At 38.4% G+C, this 24,514-nt stretch overlaps 1 protein-coding gene across 10 annotated transcripts in view; it reads left to right on the top strand.

Annotated features, from left to right (window-relative positions):
• Positions 1-15,180: 15,180 nt before the first annotated feature.
• The window catches only part of PNPLA8 (patatin like phospholipase domain containing 8), a 53,876-nt gene continuing 44,542 nt past the window's right edge, over positions 15,181-24,514 (top strand). For 2 of the 10 annotated variants that reach the window (XM_071215226.1, XM_004463594.5), the window contains exons 1-3: positions 15,181-15,320; positions 20,409-21,563; positions 21,709-21,858. In XM_071215226.1, coding sequence (XP_071071327.1) covers positions 20,502-21,563; positions 21,709-21,858 — 1,212 coding nt within the window. In that variant the 5' untranslated portion in view covers positions 15,181-15,320; positions 20,409-20,501. Of the gene's footprint in view, positions 15,352-18,091; positions 18,189-20,408; positions 21,564-21,708; positions 21,859-24,514 lie in introns of all 10 variants that reach the window. The other 8 variants (XM_071215228.1, XM_071215227.1, XM_004463592.5 and 5 more) reach the window with 8 other exon arrangements.

Genomic DNA, 24,514 nt, shown 5'->3' with positions numbered 1-24,514 from the left:
GAAAAGAAAAGACAGGAGAGAGACGCCTGGAAGAGAGTCTAGAAATGAAGATGATATCAATAAAAGTAACTAAAAGTGTCAAAAGAGTGGTGAAAATAAAATAAGACAGATAAAACTCAAACAAGAATAAACTTAACCAAAGATGTAAAGCACTCATATTCAGAAAACTGCAACCCAATGTTAAAAGAAATTTAAAAAGTCCTAAATAACTGGAAGAACATTCCATGCTCATGGATTGGAAGACTAAATATCCTTAAGATGTCAGTTCTACTCAAATTGATATACAGATTCAATGCAGTGCTGATAAAAATTCCACCAATGTTTTTTAAAAAATTGAAAACACAATTATCAAATTTATTTGGAAGGGTAAGGGGTCCTGAATAGCCAGAAACATCACAAAAGGAAAAGCGAAACCTCATCTCCAGACTTTACATCATACTACCAAGCTATAGTGGTAAAAAGAACATGGTACTGGCATAAAGACAGACACATAGACCAATGGAACCAAACTGATTGTTCAGAAACAGACCCTCACATGTATGGTCAGGTGATTTTTGACTGGCCTGTCAGGCCCACACAGCTCGGGCAGAATGGTTCAGTCAGCAAAGTGGTGCTGGAAGGACTGGATATCCATAGCTGAAAGAAGGAAAGAGAACCTCTGTCTCATACTTTATCCAAAAATTAACTCAAAATGATCAAAAACCTAAAAATAAAAGCAAGAACCATAAAACTTCTAGAAGAAATTGTAGGAAAATATCTTCAAGACCTGGTGGTAGGTGGTGGATTCTTAATGGAGATAAGAGAAAGACTGAGATGGACTATTGATGTTTAATGTATGTAGAAGGTTTAACTAGCTTTACTGTAAAAGTGTGGAAATGTACAGCATGAATGGTAAAAATAGTAATAGCTAGTTTGTAAATAGGGATGTGGCTGAAAATGGTAGTCTAGGAATGTAAATACCAATTGACAGAATGCTAAAGAATAATCTAGGAACTGAATAGCACAGTAAACCAAGAGGTGGATGAGAATTGTGATTGCTGGTACAGATGCAAGGGTGTCCTTTGTGAGCTAGAGCAAATGTATATCACTACTGCAGGGTGTTGGGAACACATGGGAAAAATACAACTGTGGTTAGCAGTAATAATGTAATATTCTTGCATCTATGCCAAAAATGTACTGTGTTGATAATGGGGCAGTATGGAAAGTATGAGCCAAATGTATACTATGGACATGGTAACAATCAGATGATAACATTTGTTATCTGTAACAAATGTTCCACCACAGTGTGGTGTGTTGATAGAGGGGTGTTGTTTGGGAATTCTGCACATACGCATAATTGTTTTATAAGTTTACAACTTCTGTCATAAAAAATATATTTAAAAAATAATAATAGAGTGGGTTGGGGGAAAAACACACCAACTGTAAGATAAGGACTATGATTAGTAATAAGATTTTGACAATATTCTTTCATAATTTGTAACAAACATTTCACGACAATGCAAGGTGTTGGTTTGATATGGAAACCCTGTATGATATTATGCATATATGCTTTGTAAGTTTACAACTTTTACTATACACTTAATTGTTTATGTATATTTATATATAAATGATATAAAGATAATAATAATAGGGAGGGTTGGGGGAAAATACTTTGGTTAGTAGTAATATTTTGACAGTGCTCTTTCATTATTAATTTAAAAGGTTTAACAACAATGTAAGGTGTTGGTGGTAGGGTGAGTTATGAGAGTCCTGTATGATGTTATATATGTTTGTTTTGTAAGTTCCTATTACTATACACTTATTGTTTACGTATGATTGTGTGTGGGTTATATATTTCAATAAATTAATTTTTTAAAAGTTAAGTTCATTTAATATGTTATAAACTGCACTGCAAATATTTAGAAAGTGTGTAAAAATTAAAAGAGACAGAATTCAGTATTATAAAACTCTTTTGTGCATTCAAATGAGGTCCTCAGTACACTGTATGGCACTTCTCCATTTGAGTTACTGGCTAGGTCAATGACCCCTAAAACAATAAAAGTATCTACCACATCTCTGGACATGCTCCTGAAGAGGATGGAAAATATATTGCAGTTTCGGACTCTTACAGCAACCCACAATGTATCAGTATGGCCAGATTTACAATGGACATTGCCTCCAAATGGGCTCTGATTCATAGGCCTGAAAGGCACTATGCATCAGGCTGGTGAAACACTGGAGGCTTTATCAAGGATCAGCTGCAGCATGCTGGCTCTGTGAAGGACATACAAAGTGGAGCAATAATTATCAGAGTAATGTGAATAGAACTTAAACAGACATAACTGACACGATGACCTGCTCCCATGGAGAGACAACATGTATGGTATTGCATACCTGGAGCTTAGATCTATTAACTGCAGCTCAAAAAGGAACTTGTGCATTGATTAGTTCATCAATTAGTATTAAGTACTGTACTTATATGCCTGATATGATAATATTTCTTCTATTCTAGATCCTATGCAGAGGGATATTAAACATGTTAAAAGTCCTGATAAGTTAATTCATTTTCTAAGTAGTTAATGAATGTACCTATTAGATAAAGGAATGGTTCTTTTAAGTACTATATTTTGCTTGCCATATGCTTGTCTTGTTTTTGCCTATACTGTCTTTGTGAGTCTATATCTAGGGCAGTGCCTCTCCTCATACCTCTCCTAGCTGTCCTAGGTATAACCATGTCTGTGGGAACTGGTGTTGGCTATTTTATACCAAATTCATCAGGTCTACTACAATCTCTCCCTAGAGTTAACCAACAGCACAAAATAACTCAAGAAAGAATGCTATTTCTCATCAACTTCAGGAGGATGCAGACTCTGGAGGCAACTGGCCTTTCTTACTCTCATGATCCCTTTTCAGTCTACTTCTCCACCATCTTTATCTTTTTAGCAGGACCATGTATCTTCAAAATTTCTAGCTAAGTTTATTTCTTCCAGAATCACTGCCTTCCAGAAGAAGAGATTAGTCACACAGGTATTTTATCCAGTTCCAACCATGGTATCAGACTATCTTCCCTCAATCTCAATAGAAGAGCCAGAGAGTTTTACACCCTGTCAGCCAGAGACTAATGCCCTAATCAGCATGAAGCAGCTACAGAAGAATGACCAACACCCTTCAGCTCCCCCTTAAGAATAAGAATAAGAGGGGTAGTTGAGGAAGGTTCATATAGGTAAAGAGGGAAGACAGCTGGGACTCAAAAGAGATCATGGCTGTGAGACCGCACCTGGAAACCCCCTGAGGGAAGGCTGCTACTAAGAACAAAGCCAGAAATACCCCACTGAGACTCTGGTCATAAGGTCTCATTTGGAATTCCTACCAGGGTCAAAGAGAAGCCCCAGAGAACTCCAAACAGGCCTCCCCATTGATCCCAGATAACTCCAAACAAAAGGCCTCATCATTGGCCCCCTGAGAGCTAACATGTGGGGACTAAAAGACAACTAATCAGAATGACAAACAGCTGGGGCCTCTTCCAAACATTAGGAAAGGGGAGGAGGAAAGGTCATAAAAAGGCCTAACCTGGGGCCCCATGAACATGTCTCACCCTGTAGCACACTGGCACCTCTGTCTGGGGTTGTGTATTTCTTTTCTTGTTTCTTAATAAACTTTTTTCTCTCTTGCCTACCCTATGGCATGTCCTTAAATTCCTCTATGCAACATAGTCAAGAAACCATGAGCTTAGAACCCAGAGTTTTCCTAAAAGCATCACATACATGGGAAACCTTGATATGATTAAGTGTCAACCTCTTATCAGAACCCATGGAAGTGAGAAGCAAGTGGTATAATGTATTTAAGGTACTAAAAGAGAAAAACTGCCAGCCAAGAATTCTGTATCTGGCAAAACTGTCCTTCAAAACTGAGGGTGAATTCAAAATCTTCACAAACAAACAAAAACTGATAGAATATGTTACCAACGGGCCAGAATTACAAGAGATACTAAAGGGAGTGCTGCAGCCTGAAAGGAAAACCAAGGGCAAAAGACTTGGAGAAGAGTGTAGAAATTAAGATTATTAGGAAGGGTAAATTAAAGGGTAAAAAGGCAGATATTGCATGCAAATAATAACCAAAAAAGAGCTGGAGGAGTGATACTAATTACAGATGAAATAGATTTCAAAGGCAAAACTGTTATAAGGAATGAAGAAGGTCACTATATATTAATAAAAGGGGAAATTCAAGAAGAAGAATAACTATATTACTATTTAAGCACCTAATCTAAGTATGCCAAGATACATGAGGACACAATGGCAAAACTGAAGGGAGAAATAGATGTCTCTACAAAATAGTTGGAGACTTCAATACACCACTCTCAGTATTGGATAGAATGTCTGGACAGAGAATAAAGAAAGAAAGAGAGAGCTTGAATAATATGATAAATGTACTAGATCTAGTGACTTCTATAGGGCACTGCACCCCAAAACAGCAGGATATACATTCTTCTCAAGTGCTCATGGACCCTTCTTCAAGATAGACTTGTCGCAAGACAAGTCTCAATACATTTAAAAATATTGAAATTATAAACAACACTTTCTCTGATCATATTGGAATGAAGCTGGAAATCACTACTGGATGGAAAAAGGTAAAATTCATAAATAAATGGAAATTAAACAACACAGTCTTAAATAATCAGTGGGACAAAGAAGAAATTGCAAAAGAATTCAGCAAATATCTTGAGATGAATGAAAATGAGAATACAACATATCAAAACCTGTAGGATACTGCAAAGGCAGTGCTGAGAGGAAAATGTATATCCCTTCAACCTTTCATTTAAAAAGAACTAAAATTGAAGCTCTAATAGTACACCTGGAGGAACTGGAAAAAGAACAGCAAAGTAACCCCAAACCAAGCTGAAGGAAAGAAATAGGAAAGATCAGAGCAGAAATAAATGAAATCAAGAACGACAACAACAAAATAGAACCAACAAAACCAAAAGTTGGTACTTGAAAATCAACAAAATTGACAAACTCTTCACTGAACTGACAAAGAAAAAGAAAGAGACGACCCAAATAAATAAAATCAGAAATGAGAAGGGGGACATTATCACTGATCCTGCAGAAATAAGAGAATTCATAAGAGGATACTATGAACAACTCAACTGTATGCCAAAAAACTAGACACTGTAGAGAAGATGGACAAATTCTTAGAAACACACGAACCACATACACTGACCCTAGAAGAAAGAGAAGACCTCATCAAACCAATTACAAGTGAAGAGGTTGAAACCATCACCAAAACCTCTCAAAGATGAAAAGCCCAGGACCAGGTGGCTTCATAAGTGAATTCTACCAACCATTCAAAGATGATCTCATACCAATCCTACTCAAACTCTTCCAAAAAAATTCTAATAGGAAAGAATGCTACCAAACTCATTCTGTGAAACCAACATCACCCTAACACCAAAAAACAGATAAAGATCCTACAAAAAATGAAAATTACATGCCAATATCACTAATAAATACAGGTGCTAAAATCCTCAACAAAATTCTTACAAACCAAATCCCAAAGCACATTAAAAGAATTACACACCACAATCAAGTGGGTTTTATCCCAGGTATGCAAAGGTGGTTCAACACAAGAAAATAAATTAGTGTAGTAAACCACATTGATAAATTCAAGAAGAAAAATCACATAATCCTCTCAATTGATGCAGAAAGGCAATTTGAGGAAATATACCCTTTTTTTAATGATAAGCTCTTCATTTATTCTTTCATATATATATATAAATACATCCATTTTTTCAAAATTTATTGAAGGGGAAGCAACTGTGGCTCAATCAGTTGGGCTCCTGCCTACCATATGGGAGGGCCTGAGTTTGTGTCCTGGGGCCTCCTTGTGAAAGCAGGCTCACCCGCACACTGAGGAAAGCTACCGGACCAGGTGCTGCAGAGTGCCGCCTGGCCGACAAGCACCACAGAGTCCTGCCCAGCCCGCAAGCACCGCAGAGAGCCAACTCAGCAAGGCGACACAACAAAAAGGGAGAAAAGTAAAAACACAGAAGAGCATGCAGCAAATGGACACAGAGCAGACAACAAGCAAGCCACAAGTGGGGAGGGGAATAACATCACCATCCCAGGGTCCACAGGATGGAGGAATAAAATATGGATTAGAGTGGACTTACTGATATTCTACAGTGGAATTACTGTGACTAGTAATGGAAGAAATTGTAGCATTGATGTGGAGAAAGTGGCCATGGTAGATGCTGAGGGCAGGGAGAGGGAAGAAGAGATGTGATATGGGGGCATTTTTGGGACTTGGAGTTGTCCTAAAGGATATTGCATGGACAGATGCTGGACAATATATATCCTGCTGTAACCCACTAAATGGACTGGGGAAAAGTGTGAACTATTATCCATGTAGTGCAGCAGTGCTCCAAAATGTATTCACCAAATGTAATGAATGTGTCACAATGATGAAAGAGGTTTTTGATGTGGGAGGAGTGGGGTGAAGGGGGGTGATATATGGGAACTTCTTATTTTTTAATGTAACATTTAAAATATAAATATATATATACATATATATAAATTTTTTTAATTTTAAAAATCATAATATTCAAACCTGCTTTCTCAAATAAATAAATAAATAAATACAGACATGCATAAGAATGCACAGTGAATAGACACAGAGAGCAGACAGCAAGCAAACTGCAAGGGGGGATTAAAAAAAATTTTTTTTAAATTTATTGTAGGGTATCCACTCAAACATAAACATACATAAACACTATAAACACACATAAACAATAAATGTATAGTAATAGCTGTGAACTTAAGTATACCCTTTCCTAATGAAAAACTCCGAAAAATAGGAATAAAAGGAAGCTTTCTCAATATGGTAAAGTGCATATGTGATAAACCAACTGTTAGTATTGTACTCAAGGGTGAAAGACTGAAACCTTTCCTGCTGAGATGAGGAACAATACAACAATACCCACTGTCACCTTGTTATTCAATATTGTGCTAGAAGTTCTAGCTAGAGCAATAAGGTTAGATAAAGAAATGAAAAAGCACCCAAATAGGAAAGGAAGAAGTAAAGCTTTCACTATTTGCTGATGATAAAATCCTATACCTAGAAAACCTGAAAGATCTACAACAAAGGTACTAGAATTAATACACGAGTTCAGCAAAGTTGCAGGATGGAAGGTTAATATTAAAAAATCAATAGCATTTCTATACACTACTGATGTACAATATGAGGAGGAAATTAGAAAAAAAAATCCATTTATAATAGCAACTAAAAAATCAAATATTGAGGAATAAACTTAACCAAGCACATAAAGGATCTATATTCAGAAAACTACAAAACATTGCTAAAAGAAACCAAAGAAGACAAATAAATGAAAGTACATTCTGTGTTCATGGATTGGAAGACTAAATATCTTTAAGATGTCAATTCTACCCAAACTGATTTACAGATACAATGCAATCCCAATAAAAATCCCAACAGCCTTTTTTGCAGAAATGAAAAAGCCAATAATGAAATTTATTTGAAGGGTGAGGCCCTAAATAGCCAAAAATATCTTTAAAAGAAAGAACAATGTTGGAGGAGTCTTACTTCCTGACTTTAAAGCATATTACTTAGCTACAGTGGTAAAAACAGCATGGTACTGACATAAAGACAGACAGACTGACCAATGAAACTAAATTGAGAACTCAGAGATAGGCCCTCACATTTACAGTCAAGTGATTTTTGACATGGCTGTTAATGTTACCCAGCTGGCCCAGAACAGTCTATTCAACAAAATGGTGCTGGGAGAACGGCATAGCCATATTCAAGAGAAATAAAGAGGACCCCTATCTCATACCTTATCAAAACTTATCTCAGAATGGATCAAGGACCTAAATATAAAAGCAACAACCATAAAACTCCTAGAAGAAAATGTAGACAAACATATTCAAAATCTGTGAGGCAGTAGTTTCTAAATCTTACACCCAAAGAATAATGAACAAGAGAGAAAATAGATAAATGGGACCTCCTCAAAATTAAACACTTTTACACCTTAAAGGACTTTGTAAAAAGGGTGAAAAGGAAGTAGACTCAATGGGAGAAAATATTTAGCAATCACACATCCGATAAGGGTTTAATATTCCCAATATATAAAGAGAAGCTACAACTCAGCAATAAAAAGACAGCCCAATTAAAAAATAGGCATAAGACTTAAAAAGACATTTGTCCAAAGCAGAAATAAAAATGGCAAAGAAATCCTTGAAAAAAAATGTTCAATATCACTAGTGATTATGGAAATGTGAATCAAAACAACAGTGAGATATCAATTCATACCTATTTGATTGGCCACTATTAAGAAGTCATGGAGAGGATATGGAGAGATAAAAATGCTTATTCACGTTGGTAGTAATGTAGAACAGTACAACTACTATGGAGGACTGTTTGACAGTTCCTAAAGAAGTTGAATGTAGACTTGCCATGTGACCCAGTGTATTAGTCAGCCAAAGGGGTGCTGATACAAAGTACCAGAAGTCTGCTGGCTTTTATAAAGTGTATTTATTTGGGGTAGAAGTTTGCAGTTTCAAGGCCCTAAAGAGTCTAACTCAAAGGTACTTCCTCACAAAGTCTTTTGCCATGTGTTGAAGCAAGATGGTGGGCAATGTCTGTGAGAATTCAGCCTTCCTTTCTACTCTTAAAGCTTTGTGGACCCAGCTTCTTCCTACCTCAGCTGTAGGCAGGCATAAGGCTCGTCTTTCTCCCCAAGGCTGTGCTGGTCTCTCCACAAAGTCAGCTGCAGACTATCAAGCTCATCTCGCTACCTGGGCTGTGTCTATAGAGCACTCCCTCTTCCTCCGTATCTGCTTCTGTGTTCTCCTTCTCCATGTATGTACTTCCATGTGAAAAGACTGTTTTATCAACCCAAGGGGGCTGGGACTCAATGCTGAGTCACACTCCAATGATGTGGTTGGATTAGAGCACTAATCTTAACATAAATTAATCAGACATCTCAGCTGGATCTAACACAATGAAAAGGCTATCATGCCAGAGAGACTGACTAATTTACAAAGATAATCTATATTTCTTTTTGGAATTCATAAATAATATCAAGCTGCTATACCTGGCAATAACATTATTAGGTATATGCCCAGAAGAACTGAGAGTAGTGACATGAATAGACACCTGTGCACTGATGTTCATAGCAGCATTATTCACAATTGCCAAAAGCTGGAAACAACCCAGGTGTCAACAACTGATGAATGGATGAACAAACTGTGGTACATACACATGATGGAATATTATGCAGGAGAGGGAAAAAAAAATGAAGTCGTGAAGCATATGACAACATGGATGAACCCGAAGGACATTATGTTGAGTGAAGCAAGCCAGACACAGAAGGGCAAATACTGCATGTTTGCGCTGTTATTGACTAAATATTGTATGTAAACTCATGGAAGTAATAATTAGAATATAGAAACCAGAATGAGGGTAGAGAATAGAAAGCTGATGATTAATCTGTACAGAATTGGATAAAAGATTGTTTGTAAATCTTGGGAAATGAATGGAAATGGTGAGAGCATATCATGGTGTTTGTGATTAGCAGAGCTATTATATGGGTATGACAGTGATTGAAAAGAAGATTCTAAGGACAAGCGTATTACTAGAAGGAAAGCTAAAAAATGTAACATGGAACTGTACAACTTAATGAAATGTCATGTGAAATACAACTATGGGTGGCATTGTATATAAAAGACTGATTTTACAAAATATAAATAAAAATAACTAGAGAGAAGTGTTACAAAAACTGCTGCACCTGTAAGAGAACGAAAGCTCACCTGATTGTGGAGGAGAAAAGAATTTTATTAACGATCTTGCGAGAATGGGCATGCAACCTGGATAAAATGGCTGGCATGCCAAACAACAAGAAACAGTGACATTTATACTCTAAGCCTAACACTCAGTTCCCTACCCTGTTCCCCACTGATTGGGTCCTTCAGGGGTTACAGCCTATCTGAGAGGTCTAATTAACTTACGTTGGTTCCGTCTCTGAGTCACTTCTCCCATTCCCTACATTCCTGCGGTGGTGCCGCTTTACTCCTGGCACTGCTTTTCAAATTCAGCACCACTTTTCACTATTGGCCCCACCCCCGCTTTAGCCCTGCTCTTCTTTGGTGCCACTTTTCAAAGTTTTGGTGCCAAAGCCACTAGAAACCTTTTCCCTCCCTCCTCCACTGGAGAGCCAGCTTTGGCTTCACCTTTACAGGAAAACTAAACTTAACCCTTTCCTTACAACTCCCCCCTCTTCCTTTTATACTCTTTAGTTTTCACAATTTAGTTCCTCAAATCTGCTAAGAACCTCCTCACATTCTTCATCATAGAGATCTTCCTTTTTAAGGGGGTACAAGTTGTTTGCTTGTACTGTATGGCAACTGTTTGGTTAGGGCTGTTTCAATGAGTTTTTGAGCTAACCATTGGGCACATGGGATGAAGCAACATCCAACTGTTCTGAGTACCCAACCATGATGATAAGGGAAGTCAGGACAGACAGTGCCACTCCTTTCCATTTTTCAAACCAGCTCTTTAACTGTCCCATGAGTGGGTTGACAATGTCAGAATTTTCTGCTAACTCTTCACATAAGGCTGCTAAGCCTTGCAAGGCTTTGGTGATAGTCCTATCTGGGGCCATATTATTCCAATCATAATACGGATGCCTCCTTTTTCTGCTAGCAGCATGTCTAGGGTTATCCTATTTTCCTATTACATTCAGCCAGTAGCACCCAACTGTTCTGTTATTCCATTAACTGCATCCTAGTGTAACTGAAAAATATAGTTAATCCAATCCACATTTCTGTTAATAGTGACTTACCAGAATAAGAATGACTCAAGGGAAACGGACTTGGCCCAGGGGTTAGGGCGTCCGTCTACCACATGGGAGGTCCGCGGATCAAACCCCGGGCCTCCTTGAACTGTGTGCAGCTGGCCCATGCTCAGTGTTGATGTGTGCAAGGAGTGCTGCCCCACTCAGGGGTGTCCTCCGTGTAGGGGAGCCCCACGCGCAAGGAGTGCACCCGTAAGGAGAGCCGCCCAGCGTGAAAGAAAGTGCAGCCTGCCCAGGAATGGCACCGCCCACACTTCCCGTGCTGCTGATGACAACAGAAGCGGACAAAGAAACAAGATGCAACAAACAGACAGAGAACAGACAACTGCAGGAGGGGAGGAAATTAAATAAATAAATAAAAATCTTTAAAAAAAAAAAAAGAATGACTCAAATGCTGCAGCTACTTGATTTCTAGCTTTAAATTCATTTGGGACTCCCTGGGGAACTCCTATCTAGATAAATTCCTCTACCAACACTTTAATATGCAGATTGAGGCGGCCTTTGACAGTTTTTCCTGTTATGAAGCTACTTTTTGCTATTAAAATCAATTCCATTTCTGTTTAATAATGGCATACTGGAACTAGCCATTCAAATATTTCTGTTTAAACATTGCTTCTACAAACATATTATCCATAACCGCATAGACAAAAGTCGTTTCATCTCAAGACAAATTCTGCCTTCATAAAACACATTCCCTAACTTAATGCTACCTTCTACATACTTTTACAACATGTCATAAGCATTCAAGTTTTTTTCTACATATTTCTATTCTGATTTTATGCAAACCAGCTATATCTTAGGAAAAAACATATTCCTTTAAACAAACTTACCAAATTTTATTCAACACTCCCACAAACCTTTTACATCTTTCTGTATCTACTTCAGTCCCTCATTCTGTTCTGTGAAAAAAGAATAAACTATTCATCTCAATTTAGGCATTTCAAAGATTTCCATACTTTATTTATCAGTATAAGTTCTTATTTAATTTTTAGCCATTTGAATCGAGCCCCCCCCCCCCGCCCCCTTTTGGAAGATTTTGAAATTTGTTTTTGAAGCCACTTTGTTGCTACTGAGTTACAAACCCCTATCATCCACCCACAGAGACCAGGCTCTCTGGTCACTCACAGTCCCCACCCCACCCCCTAGCGGTTCTAGCTCCTTCTCACTCCCACCCCCACCCCCACCCCTAGTGCTGAGGGCAACTGGACCGGCCTGAGCCAACAGCACCACCTTGTGGCCAGCATCCCAGCCAAGCACCTGAATAGAACTCTTTTAAGAATTTTCATTTGTCATTCAATATTATCACTCGGAGCTATTAAAACATACACTGAACAAATAGACAAACACAAAAGAATTATGAAAGCAAGGTTGGCACAGAGCCAATCCTCATCTACCTCGTATTTTGGCCAGAATACATTTCCTTCCCCTTGGTCCAATCATTGTTGGTCCTATGTTCCAACATCCTCCCTAATGGACTATCTGGAGGAATGTCCCCAGAGGATCTTACAGATACCCGCTCCCCAGTCGGCCAACTGCCTCTATTCCCCATTCAGAATCTTGTCTGGGTTTCTTTCAACCCCAGACTCATTAGAACTTCCCCACCACCAAGGCAATAATTAATATTCCCCCTTTCTTACCTTGGTCTGTGCACACAGTTGCATGTTAACTGAGAGGCAGGTTTTCCCTTCCCCTTTTCTCGTCAACACTCAGCAGACCTAAACATCTGATCTTGGGTCCTTCCAACAGTCAAAGGCAGGCCCCCAATGGTAGAGTCCAAGACTGCTCAATCAGGGGGGCGCGCCTTCCCCTTGTCTGCCCCAGGGGTCCCCCTCCCAAGCTTTGGATCCTGGACAAGCCACCAGAGTTGTTAGAAAGAAAGCTGCACCTGTAAGAGAACAAAAGCTCACCCAACTGTGGAGGAGAAAAGAACTTTATTAACAGTATTGCAAGAACAGGCGTGCAACCTGAATAAAATGGCTGGCGTGCCAAACAACAAGAAATAATGACATTTATACCCTAAGCTTAACACTCAGGTCCCTACCTGTTCTCCACTGACTGGGTACTTCAGGGGTCACAGCCTATCTGATAGGTCTAATTAACTTATGTGGGTTCCTGCTTTGAGTTGCAGCTCCTGTTCCCTACATTCCAGTGGCTTGGCGCCACTCTCTTGGCACCACTTTCACTCCTGGCGCAGCTTTTCAAATTCAGCACCACTTTTCACTATTGGCCCCAACCTCACTTTGGCTCTGCCCTGCTTTGGCACCACTTTTCAAATTTTGGGCATCAAAGTTGCTAGAACACCTTTCCCTCCCTCTTCCAACTGGGAAGCCAGCTTTGGCTTCAACTTTATGTGAAAATTAAAATAAACCCTTTCCTTACAGAAGGAAACAGAATAGCAGCTATGTAAGGCAGGGGAAGCATAGAGAGTTTGAGAGGGGATGACTTTTGTTTAGTTGGTTGGTTTTTGTTTTTTATTATTATTACTGGAATAATGAAAATGTTCTAAAAATGATTCAAGTGATGAATGCACAACTATGTAATTATACCAAATATCACTGATTGTACACTTTGGATGGATTTATCCTTTATTAATATGTACCAATAAAATTGATTTGTTTAAAAAACAACAATACTCAGTCTAACACCTGCCATCTTTGGCAACTCACAATTCTCTTCCCTGACTATCACAATCACACTGGGAGCTAAAGTACTGACATGCAGGAGTTATGTGAGCCTTAGAGGGCAGAGTCTAGCAAAGTCTTGGTAGCTTTTTTTTTTTTTTTTTAAAGATTTATTTATTTATTTAATTTCCCTCCCTCCCCTGGTTGTCTGTTCTTGGTGTCTATTTGCTGCGTCTTGTTTCTTTGTCCGCTTCTGTTGTCGTCAGTGGCACGGGAAGTGTGGGCGGCGCCATTCCTGGGCAGGCTGCACTTTCTTTTTTTTTTCACGCTGGGCGGCTTTTCCTCACCGGCGCACTCCTTGCGCGTGGGGCTCCCCCACGCGGGGGACACCCTTGCGTGGCACTGCACTCCCTGAGCGCATCAGCGCTGCGCATGGCCAGCTCCACATGGGTCAAGGAGGCCCGGGGTTTGAACTGGGGACCTCCCATATGGTGGACGGACGCCCTAACCACTGGGCCAAAGTCCGTTTCCCCTTGGTAGCTTTTTGAAGTTGAGGTCTGGCAAAAACAATTTTTTTTTTTTTTGCCTTTTTTGACCCCGACTCAATTGCAAGATCACTTCAAGAGGGTCAAGGAAGTTTTAAAATTAAGCAAGAAGTTCCTGTCTTGTTTATTAAATTTGGAATATATTTTGTCCTTCTAGCTGTTATTCAACACAAACGAAGTGGAAAAGAGAAGAAGTGAACTAAATAAGACAAAGAAAATGGCAGCAATTATAAACTAGCAGCAACAGGGTTGTAAAAATTTGACATATGACATATGACAATAAACCCTCTGTAAAGGGCCAGATAGTAAATACTTTACTTTGTGGACCTTTAAGGTCTCTGTCTGAACCACTTAAATTTGCTGCTGCATCATGAAAGCTGCCATAAACAATATGCAAAGGAATGAGTAAGGTTGTGTTCTAATAAAACTATTTATGGACACTGATATTTCAAGTAATTGTCATGTGTCACGAAGTATATATAACTACTTAAAAATGTAACGCCATTCTTAGCTCACAACAGTACATAAACAGGTCGGTTTTGTCCCAGGGGTTTATAGTTTGTCCATAGTTTAGCGAAAATGTCAGAATTAGAACAAAAATAAGAGTTCGAATGATCTTTTGCGCGGCGGTATGCAAATTTCACAGGCCAACTCCAACACGATAATGTTCGTGAAAGTGCTTTTTTGTGATAGTCTGGGTGGCCGTGAGAGGGCATGGTGACACCCAGTTGCCAGGACCACAGCCCGTGGCGCTCACCACGCTCCAAGCGCCTGGCAACACCGCCCCCAGTTCACCCAGCAGCGACTGGGAGCGGGCAGGTACTTCTAAGGAGAGGAGACAGACGCTTATCTCAGCTGAAAGTGTATGGCAGCTCGCAAATAAGGAGGACTGCTCTCGGCTTTGCCGTAGAGAACACAGTACAAATAACACCCTCAGCCAAACGCCCGAGACCTTAAAACATAACGTTCTCCGCCACCGAGCCACGCTCCTCTGGGCGCACGCCGTGCACGGACGCACGTCTCCGGCAGGCCTCCAGCCTCACCCGTTGTCATGGGCTATTGCGCATGCCTCCGGAGAGGTTGAAGCGGCGATTGACAGGTAGGTAGGAGCCCAGGCGAAGCGACGGAACTGCATTTCCGCAGGCCAGTAGAGGCGAACTCCCCGTGCGTCACTTCCGCTGGGGGCGGGGCTGCGTTGGAGGGGTGGTCCTCTGGCTGCGGCTCTTCTGTTTGTGTTAGAAGCTCAGCTGATGAGGCCTGTCTGGAGCGGACGTAAATGTCGGGAAGAGGCGAGACCCCGCTGATGCCGAAGTAATTACAGCCTGCAATCTGGTTGTGGCCGGTGAGGGACGGGGGCGGGACAATAGGATGCGCTTGGTCGTCGCGTGTCCAGCCCTCCCAGTCTTCCTAACTCTTTTCGCTGGTTCTGAGAGCACTTCCAGAGTAAAAGGGTAGGGAGGAACCAGGACCAAGGTTTCGAAAGGGGACCGGGCACCAGAAGGAGCGCCTGGGTACCGGGGTTGATTGGTGCGCAGTGCCCTCCCCACTTTTTACCAGCGTGGGTTTTGCGGTCTACGGAGCGCAATTGTTTCGGTTTGTCTGGTCCCGCCCTGCCCCTCCTTTCCCACCCGCATCACTTCTAGTCCACTTTCTCAATGTCTGGCTCGCTTTCCGAGGCTGCAGGGTTCTCCAGCAGTTCATTGGTGATGGGTCTCAAACCCGGTTTCCCTTTTTCTACTTCATTTTCGATTATATTTGTCATTGTACACCTGATGATTCCACTGTCGGATATTTTTATTTAAGAGCAGTTTCTTTTTCACCCCGCTCATACCTAACCCTGTCCCCGGCTACTGTTGCTTAAGGTATTCAGGTGTGTACTTTGTGAAAGATGAAGCATTGTGAGTCATTGTGGTGCAGTGGTTCCTGTCATTTGTGTCAGTATGGTGGGAGAAACTTGGTTTCCACACCGAATATAAAGCTAACTTTAAAGGAAAGTGGTTACTCCTAGGAAAACACTCCTTAGGAGAGATGTGGCATAAGAAACTGTCATAATTCTATTTAAAGTTGTGTTTTTCACTTTCAGTAAAATTTGGATCGTGGTTCTACTTAATTGTTACATTTGCAGAAATGACAAAAGTATGTTTTAGTGAATCAGGAAAATAAGTGTGAGACATTTATAGTATATAGGAGAAGTGGATGTAGCTCAACCAGTTGGGTGCCTGCCTACCACATTGTATGTCCTGGTTGGGTCCTTGCCTCCTAAAGAAGATGAGCTAGAAGGCTGCACCTGCCATAAGGAGCAGAGGCCTAAATGAGCAAGGACCGCAGCCCTCCCAGAGCGATGTGGCTCAGGACTTCTGGCACATGCCTCGCAGGTGGGAGGTCCCAATTTGGTTACTGTTGTGTGCTGGAGAAGGCAGCAGACGGGAGAGAACCATCTGGGGGAGGGGATAAATAAATAAAGTAAATAAATAAACCTTTTTAAAAAATACGCTTAGCTGTGAAGTGAGAGTTTATGCCTTTATGTGAGGCAGTTATTTTAAGCCCATTGTAGCTATTTTGTTAAATTGGTTGTGGAAATTATTTGTATTTTCAATATAGGGACTTATTTCATCATTTCTTTTTTAATCAATGAAAATTTTTCTTACTGTTGACCTGGCTTTCTGGAACTCATCTAAATTCAAATCTTGTAAACATTGTCCTTTTGGGCCAGTGATGTTGAATGAATGGATCAGTTTCACTCGTTTATATAGTCACTTGCTTCATAACAAAGTTAATCCAAGTTTTCCATCACTAATGGTAGAGGAATTATACTAACTGTACATATCATTTCCGTTTGTGGAACATATATTTGTGAAAAGGTCAGAATTAAAACTTTTAGTTGTAGACACCTTCCTCATCTATTTCTCCACCCTAATCCTTCTCTCTCCTGTTGTAAATGTATTACTCTGTAAGTCATCCGTTAATTCTTATGCTTGCTCCTGTATTCGTTTCCAATTACAATTTTTTCAGGATATCTTTTCTCCTTTACTTTTTTGTTTCCTTGAAAGATTTTCTTTCTAACTCTGGGTAACCTTCAAAGCAGCTCTACCATTCTTCTTCGCTCTAAACCAAGGTTTTAAAATCTGAAACCCAAGGAATACTTTTATAGGTCCATGAATATTCTGAAGTTTCATGGAAAATATAAAAGACAGCTCGTTTTTCTCTTATATTAAGTGAGCCCTCTTCCCAGTTTTCTCATATTCACAAATGGCATTCTCTCTGTGTTTCTGATTAAAAACCTTACAGTTGTCTGGACACCTCTCTCTCCCTACCCATTTCTTGTTTTTCACCAAGTCCTATGTTTTGTTGTTGTTTTACTTGTTTTTTTCCCCCCACTTTCAAAGTGTGGCTCAGAGTAGCCCTCTTCTCTATTCTGTATTGCCTGAATTCAGGCCCAGTTATCTTATGCCTCTGTTATTGCTAAAACCAAATCAAGTCCTCTATAAATTCATTCTTTACATCTTTAGCTGAGCCTTTTATCATTATGTAGAATCCCTTCTTTATCCTTATTTAAATGCCTTATTTAAATTAATTAAATGCCTTTTGCCTTAAATTGCATTTTTTTTTCTTTCTTTTAGTTAGCGAAGGCCTAGTATATAATTGTTTCTATCCCTTTAATTTCAACCTTTTTTGTCATTATGTTGTAGGTTTATCTCTTAACCTGCATGTAGCTGGATTTTTATCTCAAAAATTTTGCCTTCCCTGTTCACTCTTGGTGCACTTCTCTTTTTGAGTCTTTATTTTTGTTCCTACTGTTATATCTTTGAACATTTTAAACCTACTTACATATTTTCTGTTATTTCTACATCTTAGTTATACATTTTCCTCTTGGCTGTATTTGCTAATGCTCTCTCAAGGTGATGGCTCCTTTTTTTGCCTATTTTGTAATCTTGGACTGTCAGATCAACTTCATAGGTGGTTGCTTCTATATAGGAGTCCCATTTGCCCTGTACTGTGAAGGTGTCCTTACATGGTAGTCTCAGTTTACTCTTCTGCAGCCTCAAGGGATTCACCAGTTCTCACCAATTTTTCTTTTTAAGTTAGGATCTCTGTACCATGTGTGTGACTGCAGATGCAGGCCTGGGATTCCTCTAGAATTTGGAGATCTTGGTTTTGAGCATGGCTTTTCATCCAAAGGTACTTTTAACTGTATTTTACCTAACATTTCTGTGTTTGGGGGCTTGAGAGGCTTTTATATTAACTCAGTTTATCACATTGACTGCAAGTCCTGAGGCGTTCTGAAGAGACAGGAAGGCAGGCAACAGCAGCTCAGATCTGCTTGCTTCTTTTCTTTTCTCCCCTCTGTACCCTTGGGCATTTTAAATAATGTGTGCACGTACTGTTTACAAAGAAGATTTTAATTCAGATTCTTACCTTCTGGACAACTATAGTAGATTCTTGGTTTCCGTTCTCAATTTTTTCCCATTACTCCATTCTGCCAGAGTATTAATAGAATCATCTTTCTCATGTCATTCCTTTGCTTAAAGTATTTTATTGACAGTTCCATCTTTAATATCCTTGACAAGATTTATAAGACCCTCCATAATATGGCCCAAATTATCATTTATGTATCATCTCCCTTTCCCTCATAAAATACCTTCAGGTACTACAGTGAAACTAGACTGGCAATTTCTGCACATACTGTGTATCTAGAATTTTTTCCTTCCTTCTCTTCTCATCTTTACCACACGACAAATTCCTTTTAACTTTGCGCAGTTTTTAACTTCTTTTTCTGGACTTAACCTTATATCTGCTTTCACCTTATGTCTTTCACATGATGTCAGTCCATTAACCTGCTTTAAATTTTTGTTCTTTCTAATCACTGAAGTAATACCTGCTGAATGTAAATAATGCAGAGATTACAAAAGTGTAAAGTATGGGAAGTGGATGTGGCTCAAGTGACTGAGCTGCCTACCACATGGGAGGCCCCAGGTTCAATTCCCGGTGCCTCCTGGAGAAGATGAGCAAGACAACAAGCTGGCGTGATGGGCAGGCATAGCCGACAAACTGACACAACAAGGAGACACAAAAAGGAAAGACTAAGAGACACAACAAAGCAGGGTGCTGAGTGGCGCAAGCAATTGAGTGCCTCTCTCGCACATGGGAGGTCCCAGGTTTGGTTCCTGGTGCCTCCTAAAAGAGAAGATGAGCAGACACAGCACACAGTGAATGGACACAGAGAGCAGAAAGCAAGGGCAAACAAGGGAGGGAATAAATAAATAACATTCTTTGTGATTTATTAACTTTAATTTAAAAAGTGTAAAAAAGTAAAATAAAAGTCCCTTGTTCCATGTCACTAAAAAAATTAAATAAATAAAATAAATCTAAAAAAAAAAAGTAAAGGTTCTCCTCATTCTTGGTTCTACACCTCTCTTCACAAGAATGAATGAATCATGTATCATGTATATCTTTTCAGAATCAATCTTTCTCTCCATATGTGTGTGTGTACACATAGGTATATAGAGTACATAGTGCCACAGACTTAAATCACATATATAAGGTTTTTGTTTTATTTTATATTTGTATATCTTTATGTGTGTATTGTGTATGTAATACTGTCTTTTTTCACTCTAATGTGTATGAAGAATATATCAGTACACACAGATCATCTAGTTCATTTTAATTGCTACATAGTATTATATGGTAACTCATTCCATTTTATATATTTATCATAATTTAACCATCTTTTGCTAAAAGACATTTAGGGTTTTCCAGTATTTTGTTATTGCATGCAGTGCTTCAGAGAATGTGTATGTATGTACCATGTGCTATTGTGCAAGTGTTTCTGTAGGATAAATTCTTAAGAATCTGAGAATTGCTAATCAAAGAATATGTGTATTATAGTGAAATCTCCTTACATGGCTCTCTCTAGCTCTAGAGAGGAAGTTTCTTAGTATCCTGTTTTTCTTGGTTACATTAGCATCTAGCTCAATGTCTGGTATAGATTAATCTATAAATGCTTTGCAATGAGTAAAGTGCAAGACTTTATCCTTGTTTTCATGGAATTTAAAATCTGATACCGCATTAACTAGTGAAGAATTTAATATTAAGGAAAAAAACAGCATAGTATCTAAATTGCATATAAAATTATATATGTTGTAGGAAAGGTATCTGTTGGCAATCACCCCCAGATTAGCTCTAGTGAAATATTCTTCTAATTTTTCTCTATTGACTTCTATACTGAAATGTGAATTCTTTTCTATTAGCTTAAAATGAAATTTTTATCAGCCAAAATAGAAATATATTGTCTTCTTTGGAGACAAGTTGTTGTGTTTACTTCAAATAATTATGCGTTTTATCTTATACCTGATTTCAGTTTTACTTTGAATCCTAATTTTTTTTTCCTTACTATTTCAGGTAAGAACATGAATTATGGCATTTTTTAAATGAAGCATTCAGGGATGAAGTGAGAGAAAGTCATAACATATAAAAATAAATGATTTTTAAGTTATGTCTATTAATTTGACTCTAGATATATGTATTTACCGCCTTAGTAATGCAAGGAGTCTTTGCGGGAAGCAGAGAAGCAAGCAACTGCATTTCTTGTGCCTATCCAAACATTACTGGAGGATAAACCACATCAGCCTACAAAGAGGTTTTCATGCAAACAAAATAAATAAATGGACCTCAAGTGAAGCACGTTCTTACATTGAGCACTGTTACTATCCAAGTAACCATGGGTTACGTATTGGAATTTTGAAACTTAGCACTTCTGCTCCTAAAAGACTTCCAAAAGTGAGCATTCGTATGTCCCATATTAAAAGTACTCTGCACTCTGTTTCAAAGGGTGTTTTTGGCAAACAAAATGAAATGATTTCACATTTAGTGCAATTTAAGCCAAGTTATGGAATATTAAGAAAAGTATCCGATCGTGGCTGGTTAAAACAGAAAAACATTAAGCAAGCCATCGGAACTCTGAAAAAATACAGTGACAAATCAACAGAAAAGAGTTCTTTTCCACAAGAGAAAAGTCACATCATAGATAAAGACGAAGATATAGGTAAACAAAACCTTTTTCATTACACGAATAGTTTAACTACAAAATTTGGAGAGTCATTCAATTTTTTATCAAATCATATTAATTCATACTTTAAAAGTGAGTTAAAAATGTCTCAAAAAAAGGAAACAAAACATTTCCAGGATAAATCAGAACTTGAAGGTATAAAGGTTGAAGAAGACAGGAAATTCAGTTCTCCAGGTCCTGGCATCCTGACTGATAAGAGGCCAGATTTAGAATCTTCTTTAGATACTGTCAAGGAGTCTGCAGGTCACAGTGAGACACCTAAGGCTCTTCCAATTTCTACTAAACGAAGTATTGCTAACTTTCTTTCTCATCCCAGTGAAGGTGTACAAGCTTTAGTAGGTGGTTACATTGGTGGACTTGTTCCCAAATTAAAATATAATTCAAAAGCTCGGTCAGGAGACGAAGAAGAGGCTGTTAAAACTGAGCAGGCTGTCAGCAAAGACAAAATTGCAGAAGAGAAAAAGCCTTCATCTTTTCAGCGAGAAAAGGCAAGTTATCTATCAGTGTGATTTAAGTTGTATTAATTTTTGTCAAATTTATAATGTTTAGAGGGACCCAAGACATGTTAACCATTTGTTGGTATTACCAAAAGAGTTTCATATTCTAAATCATACATATTTAATGTCTTTGTAGATTATTGCAAGGGTGAGTATTGATAACAGAACCCGGGCATTAGTTCAAGCATTAAGAAGAACAACTCATCCAAAGCTCTGCATTAATAGGGTTGAAGAACTGACTTTTCATCTTCTAGAATTTCCTGAAGGAAAAGGAGTGGCTGTCAAGGTAATTTCTAATTTATTTAGTCTGATGTTGTCTTGAAATAAAAATACTAGTTAGCCTTATAAAATGGAGAAGGCAAGGTCTTTATTTTTTATTTAAGTTTTTTGTGGTTTTTATCATGCATGGGATATATTGCATAGTCAGCACGTCCCCTATTCTGTGATGTGAATTATGCCAATTGTTCCCTTTTATTCTGTGATTAAATTATGATGATACCAATACCTCTACTTTGAGAGTAAGTATTTATATAATAGAAAATAAATATGAGTGTATTAGTTGAATTGTCCAACAGTTGCCAAATTTTTCTTAAATGCATTGTAGCTACTTATACTATGTAACACTGCTTTTAAGACAGAGGATACATTTCTCAGTAAAACCACTGCTAGATATTATTTCATGGTCTTTCATAAATGAACATCTAAAATTTTACTGATAATTGAATTGGTAATCACATTAAGTAAAACATTTAACTCTCCCTTACCTCAGTTTTCTCAAATGTAAAGTAGTGAAGACAATTTTGGACCATTTATATAGATTCTTTTCAGAGAAAGTTATAAAATACGAATAATGTAGCAGAGTGTCTTTTATTTTGTAATATTTTATTTAGTGAACAGTTTGAAAAGGTAAAATAATGACAAGATATTGTTTCAATTTCATTGGGAATATGTTAGTGCTTATTTTTAGTTTCCAATTCTGAAAATTTCAAGTTACCTTAGTTTACATTTATTCCACTTTTTGACAGTGATCTGCTGAAAAATTAAGTCTTTGAATAATGTGCCATTCCTTAATTTTATATTGTGCAACACATACATTATAATAGGTAAGCTTTAATACTTCATGTTAAAATTTGAGATGATCTTTTCATTTCATATTGTAGAATCTCTTACCGAAAATATGAATTTTTCAGATATGTACATGCTTTTAAATATATTTCACATTTCAGTGATATAACTGAAAGCAGAGAATTACTTTGTAGAACTTCTAAAATCTTTTTATTCACATGTAATACACAGACAGATAAATATAAAAACCCAACGAATTTTCACAAACCTAATATATCCATGTAACCAGTACCCCCAGATGAAGAAATAGAACATTACCAGCATCTCGGAAGCCTCCTATGTGCCCCTTCTAGTCAGTATCCCCCAAAAGGGTAATCACAGATTAATTTTTTATGTTTTTGTACATTACGTAAACTATTGTTTGATTGGCTTATTTCACTCAACGTTATGTTGGTAGGAATCATTCACATTGTTGTGAGTACTTATAGATCATCTATTCTATGATGTTGAATATATCCATTCTACCGCTGATGAACATTTGGTAATTCATAATGCCCCAATGAACATTCTAGAACGTGTCTTTTAGAAAACTTGTCTTCATTTACTTTGGATATGAACCTAAGAGTAGTATTGTTGGTTATATAGTATGCACATATTTATCTTTAGTGAATACTGCTGTAGCAGTTTGATATGGTTATGAATTCCAAAAATAGATATTGGATTATGCTGTAATCTGATCTGTACCTGGGCATGATTGAGTTATGATTAGGGCATTGAGTCCCCACCTCTTGGTCGATGGGGACTTACATATAAAAGGCATGGCAAAGAACAGAGTTGGGGGTTTCTGATGTTGGAGTTTTGATGTTGGAGTTTGATGCTGAAGACTTAAGCTGGAGCCCTGGAAAGTAAGCTCACAGAGGAAAGAGAAGCCAGACCCAGGAAGAAAGGAACCTTGAACCCAGAGAAAAGCAAGCCTCAGCAACATAGGAACCCAGGAAGCCTGAACTCTTGCAGACGTCGTCAGCCATCCTGCTCCAAATAGACTTTTGTGAGGGAAGTAACCTATGCTTTATGGCCTGGTATCTGTAAGCTTCGACCCCAAATAAATACCCTTTATAAAAACCAACCAATTTCTGGTATTGTGCATCAGCACCCCTTTGGCTGACTGATACAATTGCCAAACGGATTTGCAAAGTACTTGTACCAGTGAGTACTTCTACCAGAAGTCACGAGTCAAAGTTGTTCCACTTCCTCTCCAATACTTGGTATTTTTCATCTTTTTCATTTTAACCATTTTGTTGTGTGTTTAGTCATAGTAAATTGTGGATTTAATTTGTACTATTCTGATAACTATGAAGTTGAGCACCTTTCCTAATATTTACTGGCAATTTGCATTCTTCTTTTGTGATGTGTCTATTACAAGTCTTGATCATTTTTCCATTGACTTGACCAGCTTTTTCTTATTGGTTTGTAGAAGTTTTTTTTAAAAATGTATTCTGGATTTGAGTCTTTGCTTAGATACATGAATTGGAAATATATTCTCCAATTCTTTGGCTTACCTTTTCACTCTTTCAGGTGTTTGTTGATAAACAGTTATTAATTTTAATGTAGGCCAATTCATAGATAGTTTTCTTTATGGTTAGCCCTTCATAGTTTAAGAAATCTTCGCCTAGCCAAATGCCATAAGGATATTTTTCTGTTTTCTTTTTTCACGTATATATATTATTTTTATCTCCTCCTATCCCCCCATAAATGGCTCTCTCATCTGTTTACTCATCTTCTTTAGGAGGCATGGGGAACTGAACCCAGTACCTCCATGTGGGAGGAGAGTGCCCAACTGCTTGAGCCACTTCCGCTCCCTAGTCGTTGCAGTGTCT

The sequence above is a fragment of the Dasypus novemcinctus genome, chromosome 5, assembly GCF_030445035.2.
Source record: "Dasypus novemcinctus isolate mDasNov1 chromosome 5, mDasNov1.1.hap2, whole genome shotgun sequence".
Taxonomy (NCBI): Eukaryota; Metazoa; Chordata; class Mammalia; order Cingulata; family Dasypodidae; genus Dasypus; species Dasypus novemcinctus.
Note: the sequence above shows the minus strand (reverse complement) of the source record. Positions and strands in the feature narration are given on the sequence as shown.